The sequence below is a fragment of the Carassius carassius genome, chromosome 38, assembly GCF_963082965.1.
Source record: "Carassius carassius chromosome 38, fCarCar2.1, whole genome shotgun sequence".
Classification (NCBI taxonomy): domain Eukaryota; kingdom Metazoa; phylum Chordata; class Actinopteri; order Cypriniformes; family Cyprinidae; genus Carassius; species Carassius carassius.
In genome coordinates, this window is record NC_081792.1 from 28,888,282 (window position 1) to 28,911,609 (window position 23,328).

A 23,328-nucleotide genomic window follows, 5' to 3' on the forward strand; every position below is an offset into this window, starting at 1 on the left:
AAGGGTTGTTAGGAATAATCTTTCGGATCACACAATTTTTTCCATTTTTTCTCAACTTGATCAACTCAATTGTTCCTGTGATACATTTTATTTATTTAGATTCTTTGATGAATAGAAAGTTAAAAACAGCATTTATTTAAAATAGAAATCTCTCGTAACATTACAAATGCATTTGTCACTTTTGATCAATTTAATATGTGATAAATTAAAGTACTGATTTTCTTCCAAACAAATCTTACTGACCCCAAACTGAATGGTATTGTGATAAATATATATTTCCAATCAGTATGCATCAAATATAATTGTTACAAATGAATTATAATAAAACAAATGTAATCATATTACCATATCAGCACATCTCCGACTGATCCGTGAGATTCTCTCGATGTAAAAGTGACTCTTCTCTCAGCATTTCTTAATCTTCAACTTCAAACTTCCTGTTGTTTAGAAATCTTCTGTAAATAAGCTTGTGCATATGTTTCTGTGAATGATTAACCACGGCTCATGATCACTGTCTACATCATAAAATCAAACAATGAGGAATCAGTCACCTCATATTGGAAAGTATAGTGACTCATAAAGATCATAAATCATGGATATGGGTGGGGTTTCAGAACGAGTCATTAAATAATTAATTACAGACCATAATATTCTTGTTTACAGCAAAATATTGATGAATCACTTCCTTACAGCAAGTGTGATATCAGACAGACAAATGAATTGTAACCCATTCATAACTATATATTTTTATTCCAATTTATTGCAGGAGAAGTGCACTGCAAGCATGTTTATGAACAGTACAACACAAAAACATTTTCTGGTTAACAGGTTTATATTTAAGATAAAGGTAGAGATATTCTGAACCTCCCTTTCATGAGTAAAACAGCTTTCAGTGTGGATCTAGCTAAGAATAAGCAGATCTAGGTTTCAATTAATAGCACCGTTAGCTTTCAGCCGCTAAACAAATTAGCTAGACGTACATACAGGTAGAAAAAAACGTCTAAAGATCCTTTAAAAAAACAAGAGAAAGTTTAATACAGCAGCACATCCCTGAAAACGATAGCCGAATCAAGCATGAATTCACTAACATGCTACATTAAAGATAACTGGAATCAATGAGAAGCTCAGAACTGATATATATGAATGATTTTGTGTTGATATATCTATTCAGTGCACACAAGGAGATATTGGTCTAGTCTACTTTCCAACAAAAGTTAACGAATAGATAACTTGAAGTAATCCAGTCCAGAGTTCAGTTTAGCGTGCTATGCTTTAATATAGTTCAGTTCAGCATTTTCTGTTCCAGCGGTAGACTGTCTTTCAGACATTTGAGCTGCTCTTCACCCAGTTTGATCTTATCCTCCAGTTTACGCTGCTCAATGATGAGCGCTGACTTCATTTTGACAAAGTGCTGGTAGTCTGCGAGACGCTCTTCGCTGAGGTGACTGGCCAGAATCTCATAAACCAGACGTTCCCTTCGGTCCAAGTTCTCCTTCAGCTCTTTGGCGTCTTCATGCTGGCGAATCAGCAGTTTGCGTTTTTCTGTCAAAGTGTGCTGGAAGTACAACACAAGTATAGTTTATTGTACAAAACATTCATAAAATGTGCTTTGGTCCGTCTGCTAGAACTAAATATGAAAACTTGAATTAGCACAACATGGCCACAATTTACTAAAACGAAGGAACAAATTAGTACAACATGGCTTTTTGAATTGTTAAAAATCAAGGAATGAGTTATTACAACGTGGCCACAATTAACTAAAATGAGGGAATTAATTATTACAACATAGCAACAATTTACTAAAACGAAAACACAAATTAGCTCAAAAACTCACTAAAACGAAGGAACAAATTAGTACAACATGCCCCCAATTTACTAAAACAAAGGAACAAAATACTATTACACAGCTATGGTTTGTTAAAACGAGGGACCGAATTATTAAAACGTAGCAACAATTTACGAAAACACAAATTAGCACAATTTGGTCACGATTTACTAAAATGAATGAACGAATTAGTACAAAGTGACTAAAATTCAATAAATCAAGGGAATTAATTAGTATTATGTGGCTATGGTTTGCTCAAATATGGGAAGAAATGAATAAAAAGTTGCCAGGATTTGCTCAAATTAGATAGCGGAGTAGTAAAACGTAGCAATAATTTAGTAAAAGGAAAACACGAATTAGCACAATGTGGCCACAATTTCCTAAAACAAGGAAACAAGTTAGTACAAGGTGACTAAAATTCACTATATTCACAAATTACACATACTTTGTGGAAACAATTTGCTAAAATATGGGAACAAATTAGTAAAAAGTTGCCAAGATTTGCTAAAATTAGATAGCGGATTAGGACAATGTAGCAACAATTTACTAAAACGAAAACACAAATTAGCTCAAAAACTCACTAAAATGAAGGAACAAATTAGTACAACATGCCCCCAATTTACTAAAACAAAGGAACAAATTACTATTACACAGCTATGGTTTGTAAAAACGAGGGACCGAATTATTAAAACGTAGCAACAATTTACGAAAACACAAATTAGCACAATTTGGTCACGATTTACTACAACCCGAATTCTGGAAAAGTTGGGACGTTTTTAAAATTTTAATAAAATGAAAACTAAAAGACTTTCAAATCACATGAGCCAATATTTTATTCACAATAGAACATAGATAACATAGCAAATGTTTAAACTGAGAAAGTTTACAATTTTATGCACAAAATGAGCTCATTTCAATTTTGATTTCTGCTACAGGTCTCAAAATAGTTGGGACGGGGCATGTTTACCATGGTGTAGCATCTCCTTTTCTTTTCAAAACAGTTTGAAGACGTCTGGGCATTGAGGCTATGAGTTGCTGGAGTTTTGCTGTTGGAATTTGGTCCCATTCTTGCCTTATATAGATTTCCAGCTGCTGAAGAGTTCGTGGTCGTCTTTGACGTATTTTTCGTTTAATGATGCGCCAAATGTTCTCTATAGGTGAAAGATCTGGACTGCAGGCAGGCCAGGTTAGCACCCAGACTCTTCTACGACGAAGCCATGCTGTTGTTATAGCTGCAGTATGTGGTTTTGCATTGTCCTGCTGAAATAAACAAGGCCTTCCCTGAAATAGACGTTGTTTGGAGGGAAGCATATGTTGCTCTAAAACCTTTATATACCTTTCAGCATTCACAGAGCCTTCCAAAACATGCAAGCTGCCCATACCGTATGCACTTATGCACCCCCATACCATCAGAGATGCTGGCTTTTGAACTGAACGCTGATAACATGCTGGAAGGTCTCCCTCCTCTTTAGCCCGGAGGACACGGCGTCCGTGATTTCCAACAAGAATGTCAAATTTGGACTCGTCTGACCATAAAACACTATTCCACTTTGAAATAGTCCATTTTAAATGAGCCTTGGCCCACAGGACACGACGGCGCTTCTGGACCATGTTCACATATGGCTTCCTTTTTGCATGATAGAGCTTTAGTTGGCATCTGCTGATGGCACGGCGGATTGTGTTTACCGACAGTGGTTTCTGAAAGTATTCCTGGGCCCATTTAGTAATGTCATTGACACAATCATGCCGATGAGTGATGCAGTGTCGTCTGAGAGCCCGAAGACCACGGGCATCCAATAAAGGTCTCCGGCCTTGTCCCTTACGCACAGAGATTTCTCCAGTTTCTCTGAATCTTTTGATGATGTTATGCACTGTAGATGATGAGATTTGCAAAGCCTTTGCAATTTGACGTTGAGGAACATTTTTTCACAATTTTTTTACGCGTCTTTCACAGATTGGAGAGCCTCTGCCCATCTTTACTTCTGAGAGACTCTGCTTCTCCAAGACAAAGCTTTTATAGCTAATCATGTTACTGACCTGATATCAATTAACTTAATTGATCATTAGATGTTCTCCCAGCTGAATCTTTTCAAAACTGCTTGCTTTTTTAGCCATTTGTTGCCCCCGTGCCAACTTTTTTGAGACCTGTAGCAGGCATTAAATTTTAAATGAGCTAATTAAGTGGATAAAAGTGTAAAATTTCTCAGTTTAAACATTTGCTACGTTATCTATGTTCTATTGTGAATAAAATATTGGCTCATGTGATTTGAAATTCCTTTAGTTTTCATTTTATTAAAATTTAAAAAACGTCCCAACTTTTCCGGAATTCGGGTTGTAAAACGAATGAACGAATTAGTACAAAGTGACTAAAATTCAATAAATCAAGGGAATTAATTAGTATTATGTGGCTATGATTTGCTCAAATATGGGAAGAAATGAATAAAAAGTTGCCAGGATTTGCTCAAATTAGATAGCGGATTAGGACAACGTAACAATAATTTACTAAAACGAAAACACGAATTAGCACAATGTGGCCACAATTTCCTAAAACAAGGAAACAAGTTAGTACAAGGTGACTAAAATTCACTATATTCACAAATTACACATACTTTGTGGAAACAATTTGCTAAAATATGGGAACAAATTAGTAAAAAGTTTACCAAGATTTACTAAATCAAGGGAACAAATTAGTACTATCTGGCAACGACTCACTAAAACGAGGAAAAGAAAAATACAGCTAAAGAAAATTACTTCACATCCATCTCATTTTTACCTTCTCGTCCGCTAACGCTCCCTCCTCCAGGTTGTTCAGGGCGTTTTCCACTCGGGCCAGTCGACCGGACAGAGAAAGCAACAGACTGACCACTTTGTCCAGGTCGCCAACGAACATGCGAAACTTCTCCAGCTCATTGGGTTTGCAGACAGTCTGTACAGTGGCTTCCACTTCCTCTCCCAAAACGTTATTGTCCTGCACGTCTTCCTGAAGACTTTCACGAGCTTCTCGAAGCACATGCAGCTTCTTACTTAAACTGTCGATCAACTCTTGCTATAGAGACACAGAAATGACAAAGACACACTTTAAGAATTAAAAACATCTATTTACATCTATACAATCATCAAACATTTATACAGTCCAGACAGAATAAATTATTAATGCAGGGCTGCTTAACTGAATAAACTTTAATATATTTTCACAATGAATAGATTTATGCAGATTTAAGCAATGAGAATAAATGCATTATGAAAATCTTTATATAAATAAAAAATCTAATAAATGCAAATAATTATATACTACGCCATGATTTCAAGCTTTTTAAAGATACTTTTCAATATTTTATTTTTCAGATACAGTTATATATATAATACAACCTGCACTGAAATGAAAATTCTGTAAAATATTTGTAATGTAAATAGTGTAAAATATTTGATATATGTAAAGTGTAAAATGTATGTAAATGTTTGTAATATGTATAGCTTGTATGTTAATGTTTGTAAAATATAGTAAAATTATAAAAGAGTGTGTTGTAAATAGTGTAAACTGTTTGTAAAATGTTTGTAAAATCTAAATAGTGTTAATTTATTGAAGTTGAAAGTAATAACCAAGCAAAAAAAAAAAAAAAAAGAAATGGACATAAACATCCTACCTTCTTGTTTGACAGGTCATAATCGAGTTCATCCTCTGAGTCCTGTTCCTCCATGTCCTCCTGCATGTCCTTCATCTTTATGAGCAGCTCTGCCTTAGGTGCAGATGTGCTATAATATGATGAACTGCTCATTAACGACACTGATGATGCCAAATTGTCCTCTATCCTGCAAAAAAAAAATATTTAAAAAACATATCCTTATATAATTACAGTTTAATGATTCTCAAACATAAAACACAGTCACAGATTTAAAGGCAAATACATTGTACTTGCTATGTGTGTGTTTATCAGTAGAGGGCAGTAGTGTACAGTTTTCAGTCTAAAGCTTTCACTTGTGTCATATGAATAAGACTTCTGATCTAATGCTTAATGACTCAATTATTTAAGTCAATAATACTTTATGACCATTCTTCGTATTAAGTACATTTATTACCATAATGCTCATTACCAAAAATGCCAAATAATGTCATCTACACAATGTGAAGGCGGTAACATGTTTTTGGGAAATTCTCAGGCAGTGTACCTCTGCGGTGTATTTTTGGGAGACATCTGTTTGAAGGTGGCTTTCCTCCTCTGCTGCGCTCCCTCCAGGAGCTGCTCCCCCTGTGGAAATATTCCCTCCATCAGATCCATGGTAGTCTTCATCTTACTCTGATCCAAGATGTCCACAAGACTCTTGTCCTTCCCCATGATATCTCTGGCTAGCTCCTCTCGTTTCAGGTCCTCCTCTGAGTGTTCGCCCACACTATTGCTCCTCACCCACTCTTTATTGCCTAGTACCATCTCTCGTTCTGCATTTCTACTGGGATCCAGACTGGTGTAGGTAATAAACAGCGACTTAGATTGCTCTGGAGAATCTAGATTTTTTATCTGGCCAATTTTAGGAACCTCAGAACCTCCAGATGATTCACCATGCAGCAGATAGTTTTGGTTTTCTCTCTCTGAACCATTTTTTGTACAGACGATCTGTATGGGAACCTTTCGCCCAGCAGTGTTTGGCTCTTGTGTTTCCCCCATCTTACTACTGTAATAAGGGACAAAAATTAGCAATAATGATCCACCTTAAAATAGCTAAATATGGGCAGATTCATAGTCTATATCCTATTGTCCTATAAGTATCTAAAACTCTACTTACCTGCATGGATCCTTTTTCTGCACAGTCGGAGGTGGCTCATCTGTGAGCCTCTGTGGAGAGAACTGAGGAGAAGGAGAACGTGTTCTGCTGGCTGAGGTAACCATCAGGTCAATGTTCTGCTTGGGAGAAGTGGAGGAATGATCTAAAAGATTTAGCGTGTGTGAAGACATCCCCTCTGTGTCTAATCTCCTATTGTCCTCTGAGGCTGAGAATTTGTCTCTCTCAAGATGTTCTGATGGACATGGTCCTTGAGTTAGTTCAGGAGAAAAGGTCTGAACTTTAACTTCCTGGGAGGCTCTGAAAGGGCTTGTGGTTTCTGGCTGTTCGGGTTGGGTGGACTGCTGCAGTTCAGGACTTTTGTTTTTAGGAATCAGTTGCTCTGACATGGGAACCTGGAGATGATGTGAGGAGAATGGTGGTGGATACCTGGCAAGTCTGGTTTTCTGGTTGGAGGAAAGAGGTGCCACATCACTTTCCAGAACATGCAGTATGGTGGGCTCTAGGGGTTCGGAGATGTTGAGCGGACCATGGTCTCTTTCAGATGCACTGTGTTGTTTAAATTACAATACAACACACTAATTATCAGTCTGTACATTAGCAAATCACTGGAAATATGACAACATTTCAAAACAAGACAAGAAATTCTAACCTAGTGATACGGGCCTCCTGTTGGTCCTTGGGTTCAGGCAGAGATTCAACAGATTTTCTGGGTGGCAGAGGGATTTTCTGAAATAAATAAGGATCTATTTATACAGATGCCAAAGACTCTTCTACCTGAAGGACAGACTAGCCCTTCTTAAAGATTCTACTACCCATCTTGATTAATTGTGCCAGCAGCAAACTCTTTATAACTATTACCAAACAATACAATATCTCAATCATCTGCTTCTGCAGAGAAAACAAGGTGTATATAATGAAATGTAGACTCTGTTGAGTTACCAATTGCATGAAGGTGACATCTGGGCACCAAAGACATTATCAGTATCATGACTAAACAAAGAATCTCCTTACCTGTCCGTAGAAGTCAGCAGAAGGAGAGGAACGGGATCTTTCATGAACACACACTGTGCTGTTGGATTCCTCCAAGCCTGAGTCCAGGATGTTTTCAGCTGAATGATATCTGCCTGTTGCTCTTTTTTCCACTGGCTTCTTCTGCATTTTCCATGTGGCTTCATATTCTGCAAATGTACCAAGTCGTTGTTGCTCCTCTGTATTAAGGTCAGAATGGCTTGATTTACTGTGTTTTAAGGGAGCTAGATGGATGTTTTCACTGTCTCCAATTAATTTAGTATTTTTCTCATCAGTTGGACTGAGCAGGGATTGCTTTGGAATGGGATTTTGGACAACTGGTTTGAAGGAACCTTTGAAGAACTTATATCGGTCCGCAAAGGACACAGCTGCCTTATCCTCAACTCCTACTTCATTGATCTTGTCTGGTTCAGAGAATGAATGTATCTTTTTATCCATGGGAAACCTTTTACGCCCCCCAATGCGGGTGACTTGACCATAAACTGGCCCAGGATTTTTAGGAAGTTGATCTGGCGAAGGTTCATTCCCAGGAAGCTCCAAGTCCCTCCTCATAAACGATGTGGCCTTCAGAACTTTGGCTTGGGCTTCCTTCAGATGATCCTTGTATGTGTTGGTGAAGGAACCATCAGAAGATGATGTGGAGGTCTCATTGGACTTCCAGATGTCAGAGTCCTCCTCAACTTCACTTGAGCAGGTTAAGGTAGCTGCACTCCTGCTTTTTTGAAGCTGGGCCTTCTTCTGTTGGATCTCGTTGAGTAGAGTTGTGGCATAGCGGTCACTCCGTCTTCCCTGTTTGCCACTGATGGCATCAGTTGATTCTTGACCACCTCCTTTGGCCGTTACTGATTTTTCTGCCATCTTCTTGCTTTCCTGGGCCAAAGAGTGCAACATAGGTGTCTTGTGTGGACAGATCTTGTAATCCTGCTTGCTGATCCACGGATTGTCCTGGTGGTAAGTGGAAACAGAGTTATTTTGCTCCATCTGGGGATTTGGTACATGTCTGGAAGGCTGCGGCTTCACTCCATCTTTCTTCTTTAGAATCTCTCTGTCCCCGGAGCTGGACTTTGAAGTCAGATGATTTGGTAATGGGGACATAGTTTGAGATGAAGGAGGACTGATAGCCTGTTTGCTGTAACCATTGGTGCGCTTGTTCTCAGGTACACTGAGGTACGGCTGAGGATACTTTGTCTTCACAACCTTTTGAGAACCAACAAAGCTTCTGTCCGTGGCACCTTGAGTGGTTCCAGTTTCAGACTTCCGTTCATCTTGCATCCGACCCTGTGTAGGTGATTCCAGGAATGGCTGCTGGGCAGTGATGCAGTAGTAACGGAAATGAGCCTGGCCCTCATGATTAGGATCAAATGCCATGGAGTTTCTGGCTTGATTTCTCCTGCCAGTGTTGGTGGGCAGATCTTGAAGGCTTCGGTAGTAGCTCCCAGTGCTCTGGTTCTTTGCTGAACATGTAGAATTGGGGTACACAGAAAAAGTACTTTCATCGCTGTGCTGTCTCTGATGGTGAGGTTCATATGCAAACGGGTTCTGGCCTTGTCTAACATCAGTGCTTGACTTGGAAAAGAGTTTGGTAGGGTTTAGCTGGTTTGGGTAGTCCTCAACCGAAAGATACGGCTGAAGAAAGTCCTTTTTTGAAGGTGGGTTGTAGCTGTGTCTCGCTTCATGCCCATCTAACTGTCGGTCCACAGCTCTGCAGTAAGGTTTCTGTGGTGGATACACAGAATGTCCTTCAGGGAATGATCCCACCAAGCTCTTCTCATGAACTCTGGTGGCAGTGAAACTATCACTACGCAAAGGTGGAGAAGGTGCTTGAGTAGTGGACATCTTGTTCTCAGGAATATGCCACACAGGTCTATGGTTGGATCTTCCAGTGGAGGAGAATTTGGAGCTAGCTTGCTCTTCCACACTGGGACTCACTCGTCCCCCGCTGCCCATGGGGATCTGCAGGTATCTATAGCAGTCACTGGAAACTCCTAAATTACTGGGAATGCCTCTATAAAACATCCCTTCTGAGCTCGTGACATCCCGAGGTGCACTGTGGTCAGCTGTGTCAGACAAAAACATGTTACATGTTACAGAATTGGGTTTGTTGATGGGACTCTCAAGCACTGGGTGATCTTCTCCACCATTGGGTTTGCTCAATGATGGCTGCTCTTTTGAGAAAGTATGAGATGAGGGCTCTACACTTTCCATATTTCCAACAGGGCTGAACTGGCAGGATACTTGCCGCCGATTGGTCTGTCCCCAACAGCCGGTGAAGTCGTTTGAAAGTGACCTGGTAAAGAACAAAGAAAATTAATGATGTTGACTGAGTTCAATTTGAATAAATTGCATATAAACCATCAGAATGCACAAACCCTGCATCATATTTTGTCTGCCAGATGGGGTCAGGTTCAGCGTTGGGTTCAGATTTCTGGGTGTCGGTGGTAGGGTTATCTGTGGATCTAGCGGAGTGCCACGAATGGGGTCTACATGATGATTCATTCCTCCTGAAATAAAAATAGAAAACTTTACTAGGTAAAACCAATTTTAGCTTCAAATTAGAGCATTGTGAAACTTTCAGAAAGAAAGACTACTATTCCAGTTTGGTATTATTTTAGAAATTGCAACAGTACTTTGCATATCATTATACAAGAAGTTAAGAATAAGAACAAATGAACACTTAAAATGGAAATAAATTATATGAACAATTGATGAATGAATACATTAAATCTACATGATAAACGCAGAATTTTACCATATTAAGTACCAGTTTTAACGCCATATTAGCAACAATGGCTATATTCATGGGAACATTAACAATATAATTCCAATACATAATTTATAATAGTATAACATTTTCTTAAGAAACAATCATTTTACAAAAATGTACTAAAAACAACAATAGCACTGATAAAAAAATAATAATAATCACACAAAAATTTTCAATTTATTCAGTGATAAAAATTCTAAAATTCTTCCAGGAGAGAATTAAAAAAAATATTTTTTGTATATTTTCTAAATAACATCGTTGTCTAATATCATTTAAAATTGGATATTCTATTAATTGTTTTTTTTTTACATTCAAAAAATTCTTACACAAGTCACAGACTGATTTCTCTTCTCCTTTCAATAAATAGTGAGTCTTGAATGTCCAATTCGACATCTTTTCATATCTATTTTAAAAACAGTATTACTTCTTTCATTTACTACTGGATTCACCTCATATAGTTTGTTATATATGCATTCATCCCATTACATTTAATCACAATATTTAAAGGCGCCACATAACAATTATGTTTGTATGAATTATTAAAAAATAAATAAAATGCAAATACTTTATGTAAAATAAAATCAATAGTAATAAGTTAAAATTAAGCTGAATTCATTAAAATTTAAAATTAATTCAGGAATATTTATACTCCAAGAGATCTGTTTTAATTTTAAATATCGTGAAGTGACGTACCCTTTGAAGCGGTTTTTCCTGAAATGCATGTGAGGTAGAAAAGGAGGGGGAAAATCAGATTTACACAATAAACACAAACATATTATTTGTTTATTTGTGACATATGATCAACACTCATCAACAAGACACGAGGAGACACTGAAGATGCCGCACTGATGCTTACAGGTTCTACAGAAGCCAGTGGAAATGACACACGATAATCATCTTAAGCGTATAATCCCCATCTTGCATGTGAACAGCACAGCTACAGCTAAGACAGCACATGGCAAAGGATGTGATACTCGGGTCTGGCCGGGACAGACAGCCGATGGGTGATCACTACAGGGTCACGCAGGGCTGGGGTCAAGAGACAGAGGCCAATGACTGCACGATACCTCATAGAACTTCTCAAAATCTTGGTGAGAAAGTTCCTGGCCACATGTACTTCACTTTCTGCAGGCATTGTTTGCGTTACAATATCCACCATTTTAACTTTCCTGCGCAACAAGGAGGAGAAAGCAATATATGCTGTAGAACAAATGTATCATAAAAGATTATGAATTGTTATACAATTTATAGAAAATGCATAAAAATATATACAAATTAAATAACATAAAAGTAACTAAAATACTAAATAATATAAAGTAACTAAAAAAATGACAATTATATATATAACTTGTATTTTTTATTTACGTTAAATTATTAAATTCTTTAAATAACAAAGTATTTTTTACAGTGTGTGTGTGTGTGTATATATATATATATATATATATGTGTGTGTGTGTGTAAGTGATTTTGGATAAAAATGTCTGCTAAATGCAAACATTTAAATGTATTAAATAAAATCAAATAAGTGCTATATTCATTTTTGTAAAATAAAAAATTACAAAAAAACAATGAGATGTGTGTGTGTGTGTGTATAAACGCAAATAAAATATGTTTTTTTTCCATATATAATGTTATATATATATATATAATTCATTTAGGTAAATTACATGCTTGACTTAAAAATCTTTAGTCTGTCCTGAACCAGATAAATAAATTATAGATTCTCTCAAAATGATTCAGTGATGTTAAAGTTGTTCAAACAAACACCTTTATAAAAGAAAAGTTAATTCATCACTTGTAGCTCTTGCAGCATAACAACCAAGCTAATATATACTAAAAATACATGATCCAAGTCACTTCAGAAGAGTCTAATGAAAGATTCACAGCATCAGGACATAAACACAGTATTGCGTCCCCAACACGATATTACAAACTATACAGTGTTAGCCCTGTCTACTTTTATAAACTGTTGCATATTTTGGTGAAAGTGTAGTATCATCACTTCTACAGTATTTCTAACAAAAAACAAGCAAGCTTTTCTAATTCATTCAGTCCGCTCGGGTTAACTGAGGTAAAGCTTGTTTCCGGATGGACAGAGGCCACCATATGCTGAACAACAGAGGAGCGACTGCATGTGATCAGTGTGAGCTTAGCCTTTCAGTCGCTCACAAAGAAAGATGAGCAGCTATGCATTCTTCTCAATCTGTCGTCTGTCTGAGAGAAGCATCGTCACATCCGTTCAGAATAATGACCGATGTTTGAGTGTAAGGTTATAGTTCACTACAACTAAAACTGAGACTAACTTTAAAACCATTAAAAAAATTATAATTAAACATTTAACTGCATAAAACACAATATCAAAAAAAAAAAGTTTACTAGAACTGTAACTAAAATGAAAATGAAAATCGAAATGTAAAAAAAGATTCAAAAATAAGTAACTGTTAACTGAGATAAAATAAAATATAAAAATATTTTTATTTAGTTGCCAGAACAACATTTCTCATTTTAATTCAGTTTAACTTGATATATTAAAATATCTAAAAATAAAATAAATAAAAATAAAAAAATGACATAGACATCATATATATATAAGACAAAATTACTAGAATTTATCTGTTAAATATATGACAGAAACACACAATTCAAAAAGATTCTAAATACTAATAAATGTTAACTGAAATAAACTTTTTACAAATCATATTTCAGCTAGCTGGCAAGGAAACATTTCTCATTATAATTTAGTTCAGTGTTGTACTAAAATAACTAAACTAAAACTAAAATAAAAATTAATAAAAACTGTAATGACACATCCTACAAATAACAAAAACATTATTAAAACTTTAACTATAATTAAAAAAAAGTATTTAATAAATTAAATTAAATATTTTACAAATATTTCTTATTTTAATTTAGTTAATCTTTGAGTCAACAGAAACATCCTGGCCAGAAAGAATAATCCTTTATAAAAAGAGAGAATAATAGGCTCTCTATACTATCTGACTTAAATCTAGCTAAAATATTATCTCTCGAGCACAGATGATCTTGCAGAAGAACATTAATGCATTTTAACTTTAACTCACTTTCACATCATATGCAGTGTTGTTTATGTAGAGCAAAATAGAGACATGCATGACAACAAACAAGAACAAAACATCTGATAAACATAGACAAACTTACCAGTTTCTTCACAGTAAACCTGGTTTAAAGTCATTTATTTAACATCCTTGACAGCACTGACTTTCCTTGGCTGCATATTTTTCCAGCAAGTCACATTCCTCTGATGTGTGAATCTTAAATGTTTGGCCTTTAACCCACATATACGCTCAAAACACTGAGAATGATGCAACCGAAGCCCCTGAAAACTACACAAACAGCGAGTATGTGACTGACAGCACGTCCCAGTCAACAGCAGATTTCCTCAAGAGATTACAGACGTCTGAGACGAGGAGGAGTGAGGAGAATTATAGTAACACGCTCCGAAATCGGCTGATCTGATTGGCTGAAGTCTGTCACATATCATGGGCATGTGACAGTAGAGCTGAAGACAAATAAACTGAAATATAGACAATCAAACATTTAAAACATAAATAGTATTTAATAAAAAAAAAAACACAATTATAGACAATTAATAAATAAATAAATATTAATAAATAAATAAGTAAATAAATTAATATATGTTAATTAATTAATAAATCAAATAATAAATGTAAATCTACTTAAGATACAATACATAAACATTTAAAATATATTAATTGTCATAAAATAAATTAACCATATAAATAAAAAATAAATATTAACAATTAATAATTAAAATAAGTGTAAATCTACTAGAATAAATACTAGAATAAATAACATTTTAAAATAGATAAATATTCATAAAAAGTTAATTAATAACTAATAGATATAATAATAAATAGAAAGTAAATCTACTTAAGTATAAAAAAACTATTCACATAGATGAATAGTAATAGTAAAAAATATTAATAAATAAAATAATAAATATGTGTAATAATGTACAATATATCATGGTAAATAAATATGTAAATCAACTTAAGGACAGATATACATTTAAAATAGATAAACAATAATAAATAAAAACATAAATAATACAAATTAATAAAGAAAGTATATCTACTTAAGGATGAATTAAAAATGTAATAGATCAATTGCAATAAACAATAAGAGGCACAAAATAACAAATTATTAAAGGAAAAAAACTATATTTTCTTTCAAATAAAACTGATGCTTATGAAGACTTCAGGTATCATTCAAGACTGTATTAGCATTACTTTTCAACTCTTCACTCAAACTGGTCAAACATGCAATTTAAAAAAGTAAATTAAATAAGAATAAATAAATTAAAAATGTAAAATTAAATTAAAATCTAAGTTGTGATTTTCTGATGAAGCCTCAACAATCAGATAAAGTATTTGTGAGCAACAAACGAAGTAAAACAGTGATTTGTCAAACACTATGAAAACAGCTCGGCTGGTGAATCAGAGAGTTAATGAAGAGCTGGCTGATGATCCTGGACTAAAGACACACAACAATAGAAACGCAGTGATAATCAGCAGCAGGATTACACCTCAGACACACAATACACACACACACATGTCAATGCATGCGCTGTAAGTCAATGCATACTACAGTAAGTGTTTAACAGTACAGTGACAAACTGTATCCAATCTAATGAAACATTATATTGTGACTTTGTAAAATACTGACAAATGTAAACGCACAGTGTCTGGAAGTGAAAATAAGTCTTCGTAAACTTACAGAATCTCTAACATTTGATGGTTTTTCATTGAAATAATTGTGTTTGATCCTAGTTTTTTCCTGATTAGTTAAGTGTGTTATGTTTTTATGTTAACTCTAATGTTGTTAAATGAAGGTTTATTGCATTATTTCAGTGTCTTGTGTTTTCCCATGATTATGTTTTGTATGTATCATTTGTTTATTCGTATTATCCTCAGTTACAGATGGAATTTGATTTATCGTGTGATTTTATGGTGGTTTTCAGTATAACATTACGGGGGGAAACATTAATATTACTTCTGTTAAGGAAAAACATGTTTTTACTGTAGATAATAAATATAAGCGTAATCGGTTAAACTTAAAATCCTGCTACAATGTAAAAACTATTTTTTTTTTTTGTTGTTAAACAGATTACTGAAGTATTTTTACAGGTTTTTTCTTATTTCTCAGGCTTCAATGTATTACATGCATTTTTTTTTTTTTTGTGAAATTTACTAACTATTTTCGAGTGAAAAAATTTTCTACACCAAATTCTTTCAAGCAGCTGCCATTTTTACCCTGAATTCAATTGTTTTGTTTAAAAGTGTATTTATTATCTTATTATATTAGGCAGATTTCAGCTAATAAATATATTCCTATAAAAAGAATTATGGCAGAACAATGATTACACCTGCGTAAAATTAATGTTTTAAGTAGTTGTGACTCAAATAAAACCATCAAATGAGTATGATTTGAAGCTAAAAGCTAATAAGCTTGAAAAAGAGAATTTCTTTTTCACAAAACATGTTAAAGAAAGTTGAAAAAGGCAAAGCAATACCAGATAAATAGGCTAGTTTGTGCTGATTACAGTGAGATTTGACTTTAGCCATTTAGATGTTTATAAGCAACTGAAAAAAATCACAAAACGTGACCTTAGATATGTCACAATGACATATTATTTTCAGCTTTATTGTCAAGTCTATTATAAACTCCGTTAAAATAAATAAAAATTAAGTTGTAATTATTATTTAAAAAAAAATAACACCCTACATTTACTTCATATGCATATCAAATTAAATTACTTAAAATAATTATTGTTTTTTTGACATAACCAGATTTTTATATTATAACAAAACTACATCTTTAACTAAAATTAAAGTGATAAAACAGACACAAATTCTTATTCAAAACATTATTTTAACAGTATCTTAATAAAACTGGTCATCACCGCGTTATATTATTATACGATTTATTATGATTTTATGCATTTTTAATAAATCAACTGGAAGTATCTGGGTGTCATAAATGTAAATGAACAAAGGTAAACTACAAACCAAAAATATGCATATAAAGTACAGGTAAAGGTGTGTAAAATGATAAAGAGCAGATACCTGTTGATGTGAATCTAGTGGATCAGTGTTTGTGTCTTCATAGTGGAACATGCTGCTCACTGATCAGAGATCAGCCTCGTTTGTTTGATTACTATGAGCCCAAAACAATGAGCTCACAGCCAGCAGCCAATCACAGCGCAGGATACACTCACAGACACATAGCCATAAAAACAATGTCCATAAAAACATCCAATGATTGGTGCTATAAAGCCAGATGCACATGTGTCAGACATTTCAGTCTTTAGTTCAAAAACTAAAGGAAATATGTGATTTAATTATGCTTTGTACACTGCAGTAGCATTAAAAATGATTTTGGACACTTAAGTCACATAAAAATGTCTGAATTTCATTGTTTTAGATGCAACATATCAAAACAAATGTCATTCATTGTAAAGAAAGACGCACAAACACGATGCACATATAGCTCTCACAAACACAAAAAAAGAGTTATTATAATTTACTAAAAATAAATACATAAATAAAAATAATTTTTGTTGATTGAAATGTTAACTGAAATCAAATAATATATGAAAAATAATTTCATTTCAGCTAGTTGGCAAAAAATTATTTAGTTTTATTTAGTTTAACTTGAATTAAAATGAATAAAAACTATACAGACATATTAAAAAAGGAACAGAAATTAATCTGATGCACTAAAATAAATCTAAAACTAATCAAATAAAATATGAATTAGTACAAAAAGTAAATCGATATTTTTTTAAATATTAAAATAAAAATATTGAATAATAAATAATAATGTCAAAAACACACAGCAAAATTACCAAAACTTTAACTAAAATTAAAATGTAAAATAATTTGTAATAAAATATTCTTAAAATCTATAATAGTATCTAAATTATACTAAAATAAAATTGACAAACTATTTATGCACAGATAAAGACATGTGATCTGATCTGATATTTTAAAGTGGTCACTAAATTTCTCACTTTTCACTGGTTTCAATGCATTTGGGCAACACACCCAGATTTGACCAGCACCACTAGATGGCCCTGTGATCTGTGTTTGTCCTGTCAAAGGAACTGTAACACTGACCACCATCTGATGTGTTTGTGTGAAATATGCATGAATGAAACTGACCAAATTAAGCTGCTCCATGACATTAGAAACAACATCAATTGGACATGTATAGCACCGAGTAGTTCTGTCCTGATGAACTGCACATTTTGGGGAAGATGCATTATACAAAATTCATCTTAAAAGGATCGCAAGACTGGATTCTGAGTGAGGATGTTTCTAGATTTCACCTGACTCATTAACTCATCACATAAGGCTTAAAGGAACAGTTCACCCAAACATGAACATTTGCTGTTCATTTCCTCAAACTCAGGCCATCTCAGATGCAAGTGACTTTTATTTCTTGAGCAGAAAAGTAAAGAATATTTGGTGATTCATAAAATGCAGGTTTTAGTGGCTACCGTCACATTGAGAGTCAGAAAAGCATATCAGACAACACAAAATGCTGCTGATGATATACTGAGGTCTTATGAAGCGAAAAGATCAGGCTGTGCAAGAAACTGAACATTATTTACAAAATTATTACTTGTAATCCAGAGCTTCAGGCGAACGGTCAGGAGTGATGTCTGGTTCATGAACAGAACCAGTTCTTTTCAGTGAACTTAATAACCAAGGTTAACCAGAACCTAACTTTATAAGACCTCGATATATCATCAGGAGTCAGTCCTTTATATTCTTTATTTAATTCTCAAACATGGGCAGCTACTGACTTGCATTTTATGAATCACCAAGGAGCGCGGTTTCAGCTAAAAGTAAATATAAAAGAAAAAAAGTAATATACATCATGACCTAAGAGTGAGTAAATTAACAGCAAATTTTCATCTCTTTAAATTTGGTTCTGTGCTGCATTTACTGACACTGTGCTTAAGCTTGAACCAAACATTCAAGTGAAATACAACAGTCTATATGTGACGAATATGAACCAGAAGATGTGAAAATGTAAGCATTATCTTATAAAATATATACTTAAGAAAAACTAAAGTGGCCTGGGTGTTGTTTTGGATGCTTTGGGAGGTTTGCATGGGGGGTTGCGTTGCCTCTTAACCCATTCGTTTTCATAATGTGACATATTTCCATATTAAAGTAGGATATTTTATATAGTGTCTCTGTAAGACAGGTGGCTGGAAGGGACATCAACTGAAAATCAAGCAAACCAGCAAGTTTTGATTTTACCTGTACGTCAACAGTGAATCCTACCGTTTTATTCCCAGAGAGAGTGTCTTATGTGAGCTTTTCACCAGACAAATGGCCTCCAGTCTGTAACCGCTGAGAAGAACTGAGTTAATGCTGACTATCTCATCACCGATCTGAAGTCGAGCGAGCGCTGCTCGACTCCCGTCCTCCACCTAAACACACAAACACAGAGTTTAAAACACACATCACATCTACATCAGCTGCACTGCACTGGCAGACATTAAAATAGCTGTTAAAGTCCTGATAACAGACCCTGTATTAAACCCAGCAGTGACGAAGCAGCTCTTTTCCTGCTCAAGTTTGACACGTTTAGGGTTAGATATGGACTATTTTATTACAGCTTCCATGTTGTGAGGGATGTGGTTTGTTTATCTGCCGATCGCAGATCTGCTGGACGTTCTGCTCAGGAATGATACACACTCAACATCATTTATTTCTTAAAAACAAACATATTCATCCTAAACCCCACGACAAACTCTCAAGTCACAACCATTTAACTTTTTATAATTATAATAAATGATTAAATTGTTAATAATAATAATAATAATAATAGTTGTCATTATTATTAAATAAAATAAAATAAATAATAAATATTACCTGTGTAATAATACTTTTGCTGAGTATATAATAATAAATAATAATAGTTATTGTTATTTAATAAAAATAATAAATATTATAAATATTATTAGTAATAATAATACTATTGCACGGCAAATTTATCTAATATTTAATACAATTAATAATAATAATTGCATACAGCTATATACAACTATAAAATAACCATACTAAAACCATACTAAAATACATAAATATTTTTTTTTTTCATTTTAGTGAAGATCCACAAGAAGCCCTTAAAGAAGACATGTCAGTGTTAAACATCGAGTGTTTGTGTAATAAGTGACACTTGATTTGATGCTTTGATTTTTAATGAAATGATGTTAAGGAATTCAGTGTGACTTCTGCGCCCAAATAACTTTCAGCAACTCTGTATAATTTAAATGCCTGTTTTATGAACAAAATGATAAAAAAGTGTTTATATTAAATTAAATTTATTATATATATATATATATAATTTATAATACAAAATGTAAGATTTAATTTTATAATATTTAATATAGATAAATCTATTAGTCATGCTTTTGTCTAAATAAATATTCTATTAATAATAGCCCTTATATATATATAATACTGTATAAATAAATACATTATTATATAAATATCAAATATTTATATAACACATTTGAATTATTCATACTTTATTATTATTATTAGTTTTTTTAACATTTCATTTATCCTAAACCATTTAAACCTAATCCAAAACAAATATTAAAATAAAAGTTAAAAGACAATAAAAAGGATTTGATAGGGTCCTGTTTTAGTCATGTTAAATAATAACAAAATAATAAAGACATCCTGTGTTTAACAACAATTTATTAAATTACTCAATTGTTAAATTGTTTTAAGAATTAAATTTATTAGATATTTTTTTAGTTATTATTATTAGACTTTTATTTTATTATTATTTACTATTTTATTGTATTTAATTAAACCACTTTAATCCAATACAAAAATATTAAAACAGGATTTAAGACAAAATAAAATTGATTTTCTTCATGAAGAAAATAATAAAAACATCATGTGTTTATTAATTATTTTTCCATTATTTAATTTGTAAAAATAATTTAATGTGATTCAATTTAGAAATGCTTTCTGGTATATTTTTATTATATTTTTATATTATTATTTATATAATTTTTATAAGATTTAATTAAACAATTTTAACCTATAATCCAAAAATATTAAAATTGAATTTATAAAATGATCTACTGGTTTTCATATAGGGTCCTGTTTCAGTCATGTTTAGACAGAAGTCACTGCATGAGTCAGAAAGTCAGCTCACTTCTTCTAGTTCAGAGAACGATAAAAGATGAACAGACAGGACGAGGACAGTCCTGCATCGATCCTACAGGACCCTGGTGAAAACAGCAGCAGGGACAAACGCTCAGAGCAAGCCTGAGAGCAGATCAGATGCCATCAGCTGTGTTTCCTTCACTGAAACCCAAGCTCAGCCATTAAATATTCAGCAGCTCGCAACATTAGATTAGAGATCGATTCCCATGCCATTCATCCACAGCAGCTGATTTCAGATCAGTGTGGAATCATTTCCTCTGGTTTCAGATCAACGACAGACTGGATTCAGAAACACGGCGAAGAAGATCGTGAGGGTTTGGACTTCCTTGTGCTGCGGTGCTGTTATTTTTCACATTGAAGAAATGGTGAAAAATTACACGTTACAGGAAGTTACAGAGAAACATTTTGGGAATTTTAATCAGATACAGTTTGTTTATTTTCATGCAGCTAAATCCACAGAGCCTATATATAATAAAAATAAATAAATAAATTATATATATATATATATAAAAGATTAAAATAGTTGAAAAATTATATAAAATCTTATTTAAATAAATATTTTTAAAAATAAATACATAAATAATTTGATTAAAATGAAGGAATCATAAAAAGTAAGTAAAACTAATGACAATAATAATCATAAAAGATTAAAACTAATAAAAATGGAATTATATTTAAAGAATAAAAATTTGAAATAAAAAATAAAAATTGAAATAAATAGACACATTTACAGTACAGCACTAAACAACTTAATATATATATATATATTATTATTATTTTTATTTTTTTGTCAATCAATATTTTATACATATTTATAGTATTCATTTTATTTTACAGTATTAATCGGGTCTTTTTTAAATGTCAGGAATGGGGTTTCTCGAATTAGTTACATATTTGGGGGCCCCTGGCATCTAAAATATTGAAAACCCCTGCTGGAACATAAAAGCAGTCAGGATTATCCTCATTTATTATCATCAGTGTTTGATGAATGAATGAATGCATGCTTACCTTGGTGATGAGCAGCGGCTCGTGATGCTCCAGGCCTCCTCTGAGAGTGAAGCCCCACGGAGATCCACCGCTCAGCTTCAGCTCCACACACTGCTCTCCTGAGTCCTTCTGCTCCTCGTGTTCTCCTTCTGATCCACTGAGCAGAGACAGCTCCTGCTGCTCCATCACACACACACACACACACACACACACACACACACACACACACACCGTCAGCAGCCGCTGCTTTCTGACATTCTCTTGAATAAAAGCCGAAGTGAAGAAAAAACACCTGCAGAAACTCAAACTCCATCAAACTGTGGATCAGAGGAGCAGCGCCGCCTGCTGACCGCTTACAGAACAGACAGCTGCAAATTCAGAGAAAATATCTACAATTTACTGAATATATTTTACATTTATTTATTTGGCCAAACAGAAATAAATAATGTCCGAAATATAATTTATAATATAATTTATTTGACTTAACATGCAACAATTAATCCATTAATAATTAATATCAGATTAAAAACACAAAGACGTTGTAAATTCATATAAAACATTTTAAAGAGTTTGAATATATTTCATTTATTTATTTGACTAAACATGCAATAATCAATCAAGAAATAATATCAGAATAAAATCACACAAAACGTTGCAAATTCATATAAAATATATATTTTTTAATATTTAATATAATTAATTATAATTAATCAATGCAAAAATCGATCAATTATTACGGAAATAATATCAGAATAAAAACATATATAAATATATATATATATTTTTAAATGTAATATTCAATTTATTTAATTAATTAGTTTATTTATTTATTTGACCAAACATGTAACAATCAAATACATGTAGGAGATAATACCACAATAAATACACAAATTAAATTGCAAATTCATATACAATATTCCAAATGTATTGAATATATTTAATTTATTTATTTGACCAAACATGCAACAATCAATCAATTATTCAGGAAACCATATTAGAATAAAAACACACAAAACGTAGCAAATTCATATAATATATATTTAAATATTCTATATATTTAATTAATTTATTAATTTAACCAAACATACAACAATCAAATAAATGTAAGAAATATTGCCACAATAAATACAAAAATTTAATTGCTAATTTATATACAATATTTAATACTTCCTGAACATATTTAATTCATTTATTTGAACAAACACACTATGCACTTTAAATAATTAATACAAATAAAATTGCAAATGCATATAAAATAATACAAATTTATTGAAAATGTGTTTATTTGACCAAACGTGAATAATAAAAACAACACTGCAACTAAACGGTGATTAAACTTCATATTCATCTAAATGCAGATGAACTGACTTTATTTGGAACCAATATTAGATCACAACTTTGTCGAAATCTGGCATCCCAACAAACAATGCACAGCTGTTTTTTATAGCATTTTTTCGTGCAGCCCTAGTGTATATCTACAAATACAATACAAATTATTACGATACAGTTTTGATCTTTCCATTTGTCTATAATGTACATCAAAGTACAGTAAGTGCATGTCAATAAAGTCGCAGAACAATCTCAATAACATTCGAGTTTTAAATTAGACCAAGCTTTGAATGTTTCCAACCATTTAAAGGTTGAAATGCAACTTTAACTACGACAAAACAACGCAAGTT

General features: G+C 33.1%; 2 protein-coding genes across 5 annotated transcripts in view; both read right to left on the reverse strand.

Annotated features, from left to right (window-relative positions):
* LOC132119127 (mitochondrial import receptor subunit TOM20 homolog B) overlaps window positions 1-23,328 on the reverse strand; it is a 412,651-nt gene that overhangs the window by 167,678 nt on the left and 221,645 nt on the right. The window lies entirely within an intron of this gene.
* Window positions 731-21,881, reverse strand: LOC132119728 (protein Shroom2-like). 4 transcript variants are annotated; one of them, XM_059529927.1, is made up of 12 exons: window positions 21,671-21,881; window positions 18,755-18,903; window positions 11,465-11,566; window positions 11,091-11,108; window positions 10,003-10,134; window positions 7,616-9,920; window positions 7,254-7,330; window positions 6,605-7,150; window positions 5,993-6,493; window positions 5,470-5,635; window positions 4,599-4,871; window positions 731-1,555 (listed from the first exon to the last, which is right to left on the reverse strand). In XM_059529927.1, exons 1-12 carry the CDS (start codon window positions 21,833-21,835, stop codon window positions 1,283-1,285), a joined length of 4,707 nt encoding a protein of 1,568 aa, XP_059385910.1. In that variant the 5' UTR covers window positions 21,836-21,881; the 3' UTR covers window positions 731-1,282. The 4 variants fall into 4 exon arrangements, with proteins under 4 accessions (XP_059385910.1, XP_059385911.1, XP_059385913.1 ...); XM_059529928.1 differs by lacking the exons at window positions 11,091-11,108; window positions 11,465-11,566; XM_059529930.1 differs by lacking the exons at window positions 11,091-11,108; window positions 11,465-11,566; window positions 18,755-18,903; window positions 21,671-21,881 and adding an exon at window positions 16,523-16,592.

What these genes read in the sequence shown, in the direction of transcription:
- LOC132119728 (XM_059529927.1), bottom strand. Translation starts at nt 21,835, where the DNA reads ATGGAGCAGCAGGAGCTGTCTCTGCTCAGTGGATCAGAAGGAGAACAC. An exon ending in ATGACCTGTCAAACAAGAAG is followed by an intron (nt 4,872 to 5,469) that starts GTAGGATGTTTA and finishes GTGTCTCTATAG; the next exon opens with CAAGAGTTGATCGACAGTTT. An exon ending in GAGCGTTAGCGGACGAGAAG is followed by an intron (nt 1,556 to 4,598) that starts GTAAAAATGAGA and finishes TTGTACTTCCAG; the next exon opens with CACACTTTGACAGAAAAACG.